The 4,559-nt window shown below is 32.7% G+C and overlaps 1 protein-coding gene across 3 annotated transcripts in view; it reads left to right on the top strand.

Moving 5' to 3' along the window:
- LOC106464694 (collagen alpha-2(IV) chain-like) overlaps positions 1–4,559 on the top strand; it is a 168,913-nt gene that overhangs the window by 82,642 nt on the left and 81,712 nt on the right. For all 3 annotated transcript variants that reach the window (XM_022392462.1, XM_022392463.1, XM_022392464.1), the window contains 2 exons: positions 2,798–3,091; positions 3,440–3,562. In XM_022392462.1, the coding sequence (XP_022248170.1) occupies positions 2,798–3,091; positions 3,440–3,562 (417 nt within the window). The remainder of the gene's footprint in view (positions 1–2,797; positions 3,092–3,439; positions 3,563–4,559) is intronic.

Genomic DNA, 4,559 nt, shown 5'->3' with positions numbered 1-4,559 from the left:
TTACCCATTTAAGCCGTCTCCAGCCATTATTAGTCTCAAAGTGGGTTCCTGTCATCGAATTTGAATACATGTACATAAGCAGAATAAGTTTAATTTTGCTTGTTATGTATGTTGGAGGTATGGTGCTAAGCATCATGTTGATAAATATAGATTTAAGTATATCAAGGAACCTGTTGGTCCATCTAGGCCATCTCATCCACTAAACTAAACTTAAAAGAATAAACATACTCAAAGCTAACTCATACCATTCAAATATTTATCAATCCTTTCCTTAATTTTACTGGATTTACTCCATTTGAAGATAATCTTTTCCAAAGACTAACTACCATGTTAGAAAAATAAAGCTTTCTTAGCTGAAGATGACCCCTGCAAAAATTAATATTTGTGTCCCTTAGTCTTCCATTCTCACTATTATGTACAAGAATAAAGATGATAGATGATGCATCAACACTGTCGATTCCCTTAACAATTTTAAATACTTCAATCATATCCCCTCTAACTCTTTTTTTCATGAGAAAATAATTTTAGAGATCTTAGTATGTCTCCTATGAGAATCTTTTTATCTCACATATTATTCTAGTAGCTCTACTGTGAACCCTTTCCAACAATGTCCTTAAGGTATGGAGCCCAAAACTGAACACAGTATCTCAAATGTAAACTAACAATGAAATCATATCTTCTATGTTCTTTAGTCTTGTATTCAATGTTTCTGTAAGTAAAACTTAAAATTCTATTTACCCCACCACTAGAAATGGCACACACTGCTTGAGTGGTTTAAGAGACTGAACAGCCAGAACATCAAGTTTCTTTTCTGTTAAGGTTATTTCCTTTGAAATTATATTTATAGTTATATTTTATGATATTAGAAAATAAAGTCTCAAAGGAGAGATCTTTACGGAAATAGAAAGAAAATCAGTTCAAATGATTGTTGTCACTGGTGTAAGTGTATCCATTATGTACAAGGCAATGTAATGAGAGTTGTTAGCACATATTATGTTGAGGAAAACTGAAGTAGTGCTATGCTCATATTCTGGGTAAAAAACATCTGTCATATATTTGAGTAAGGAAGCACATAATGCTAATATAATAATAGTAGACAAACAATGATTTACAAGTATAATGAAGTGATTTACTTACAATGGAACATAGTAGATTTTTGACAGAACATTGGTCTGTTTTCATGCCTGAAAAAAACAGACCAATGTTCTTTCGAAACATGTAGTATGTTGCACCATAAATAGTTTACTTCATTATGTTTATAAATCATTGTTTGTTGCCTGTTATGATATCTGTCATTGTTGAAATATATGTGCATGAGTATTTCACACAACAAGCAAACATTCAATCTGTCAATTGATAATTGTTCTTAAAGACAAAGAATGTTTGTCAAAAAATATTGGTTAGATGAGATATGGTTGAACTGGCAGAAAATCTTTATTACAAGACAAAATAACAAACTGGGAGACATTTTATCTAAATAGAAAGATATTTTTAAAAATTATAACCAGGATATTAAGAGTTTTATGAGAGAGAGATAATGGCCAAACCTTATGTAAAACCAGTCTTTAAAAAAGCAAGACCTGTGCTGTATGTGTTATGAAATAAAGTAGAACAAGACTATCTGGAAAAAGTTGGAGTCATTTCAAACAATTCCTGAGAAATGCCAATTTATGTCTAAGGGTGTGTAGAGTACCTATGTTATTATCTTCATGTAGAAGGCATGCACCATATTCAAGATGAAATAATTTCCATTAAAAGGCTCATATTCCAAGCAATATTCAGGAACTCCATTCCTTTCTCAGTCTATTATATTTATGTGAAAAAAATGTACACATTTATTCTCAATGCTGAGACTATTAAATTAGCGTTGAAAAAGGAGTAAAAAGTGGAATTAGTCAGATAACTGTAATATGGTACTTCAAAAATGTGGAAAAGCATAAGTGAATGATAGTGTGTTGATTTATTATCAACTGGAAAAGCCCTTAGTAGTAAAATATGCAACATCATATTGTGTTGAGGCAATAATTTTGCATATGACGAACAATATATCTGAATAGCTTTTGCTTCTTTTACCCTTGCCAAAGTAGAGTACATATATGTCAAAATTGAAAAATAAGCATCAAGCATTAGCTTTGAAGTTTTTATATAAAATAATGTTTACTTTTGTCACTGGGCATAAACCCTTGTTGACAATTGTTCGTCCAATAACCAAAATACAACATAAAATGCAACAATAGGTCCTTATATTGCAAGTCTGCTCATATAACATTGTATGTAGAAAGTCAGAAGATCATTCTGTTGTTGACACTATGTCCTGCTTCCCAAAATATGTTTTAAAACCCATCACTAAGGCTGAAATCTTCTTTGAATGTATAGAGAATTCACCCATTGATGAACATTACCCAAGAGACTTGCAAAGATCCCATTCTACTGTGGATATACAAGTATAAGTTTGAGTGGATGGTCAAAATGTACTAAAAATTAAATTCTAAATATTACAGTTTCATTGTTTCCTAGTGGAATTTAAAAAAATAAATATAGGTTTTTGGATAGACCTCTTATAATTTGGTTTGTGTACCTATCATAAGTTAGTATGGTGGATCATAGTCAGAAGTGAACATTGATGTGGACAGCTAGTATTCTTTGCATAGCTCAATGGTAAAGCATTAGCCCTGTTAATCAGAGGTCCTGGTTTCAAATCCTGGTCTTTTCACTTATTGGCTTTTTCACTTGAAATTTAATGTAAAAGATTTAAATTCCTCATCATGGTTGTTAATTGTTTTTAACTTATCAATAGGATCTGATGGGCTTCCTGGGCTTCCTGGTCCACCAGGTGGAATAGGTGTGCCTGGTTCTCCTGGAATAGAAGGACCACCTGGTCCTAAAGGAAACAAAGGATCCCCTGGACTTGATGGGCTTAATGGACGCAGAGGACCACCTGGTCTGCCAGGTGTACCTGGTCCAAAGGGTGAACCTGGATTTAAAGGAGACTGTGGCATATCAGTTCCTGGTCCTAAAGGAATGGATGGTGCTCCAGGATTGAATGGAATTCCTGGACAAAAAGGAGAGAGAGGGCCAAAAGGAGAAAGAGGTATTCCAAGTGTGAGCTAAATACTAAATGCATTTTTAAAATTTTTTTTGTGAAACATCTTAAAACTAATATGACCGCAGTGTAAATAATGCAACAGTACAACTTATTTAGACAATGAGAAATACATAGTGATAAAAGAAATCCAACTCAAGTGTAGTAGTTTGATCAGTACTTTTAGTGGTTTGAACAATTACTTGTACCACAAAGTACCAAGATGCTATCATCATTCATCTATCTAAATCATGTGTGTGCAATATACATACTTTGATTTTATGGGCTTCTGTTTTGATTGGGAGTATAATTGAATGAGCTATGCATGTATTTGTATACATCTTTTTATAATTCTAGGGTTCCCAGGTGACTCACTTTTAGGTATTCCTGGACCTCCTGGACTACCAGGACAAAAAGGAGAACCAGGTCTTGATGGAATTCCTGGCCGTAATGGACGCCCTGGCTTGCCTGGTGTAAAAGGTAAAAAGAAAGAAAATGAAAAGCTTTAAATTATCATGTATGGATATTAAATGCATTAACAAAAGTGTATGGTTACATCTGCATAATTTTTGTTATACATCTAGTTAAAGCAAGTAAGTATGAACAGATTTCAGAAAGGAATGTGTTGTATAAGGTTATTCAGTCACAACTAAAACATCCTGAACTTTCATGGCATAAAGTTTAATTCCACAACATACATACCTCCTCTCACATTTATAGTTATTACTCGACTACCAGGGTTTTTTCCTTTTCCCATCTAAGCATTGGTCTGATTTTTTTCTCACTTGCTCCAGTCTTTTATACCCTACTTAATTGTCCTTGGCAATATTTGTCTCATGACACTCTTCACCTACATCAATGCACCCTCTATCCTGGTACTGTATACGCACCTCATTAATATAATGTTATCACTTTTTCTCAACAAAGGAGATATTTTGAACATTATCAGTGTTATATAGTTGATTTTCTTAATAGTAATTTATAATAAATATAAAAAAATAAAATAAAAAATATTAAACACACACAAAATTTATTCCTATTGGCAAGTTGATTTACAGTATGAATTCGCAGATGGCCCAACATTGCTTTGCTGTAACAAAACAATTTACCTCACAAAATGTTCCAATCAATAGTAACCAACACAGTCTTTAATCCTATCGCCACGGGTATCCTTTACTGTACATGACACAAGGTTTTTGTGTCTTATGTTCAAAATTTTATTAAACTACTTTTTCTTTATGTTATACCAATTAGTATGATGTATGGCATGAATAGTAGTTATACATGGTTCAAAGGGGGCAATCATAAGGGCAGTTAAACAATAAAATTTAATTATAAATAGATGTATACAGTTACGAGTTTAAAGCTACTTAGGATAAACGAATGTAGTTTCATTTTAAAATATAAAGTTATTCTAGAAAGAAAAAAGGGTAATTCAGTTTATTTCGATTTTTTTTTTTGTGGCTGAGGTCAGTCA

Source organism: Limulus polyphemus, unplaced genomic scaffold (assembly GCF_000517525.1).
Source record: "Limulus polyphemus unplaced genomic scaffold, Limulus_polyphemus-2.1.2 Scaffold1721, whole genome shotgun sequence".
In the NCBI taxonomy this organism is placed as follows: Eukaryota; Metazoa; Arthropoda; class Merostomata; order Xiphosura; family Limulidae; genus Limulus; species Limulus polyphemus.
Note: the sequence above shows the minus strand (reverse complement) of the source record. Positions and strands in the feature narration are given on the sequence as shown.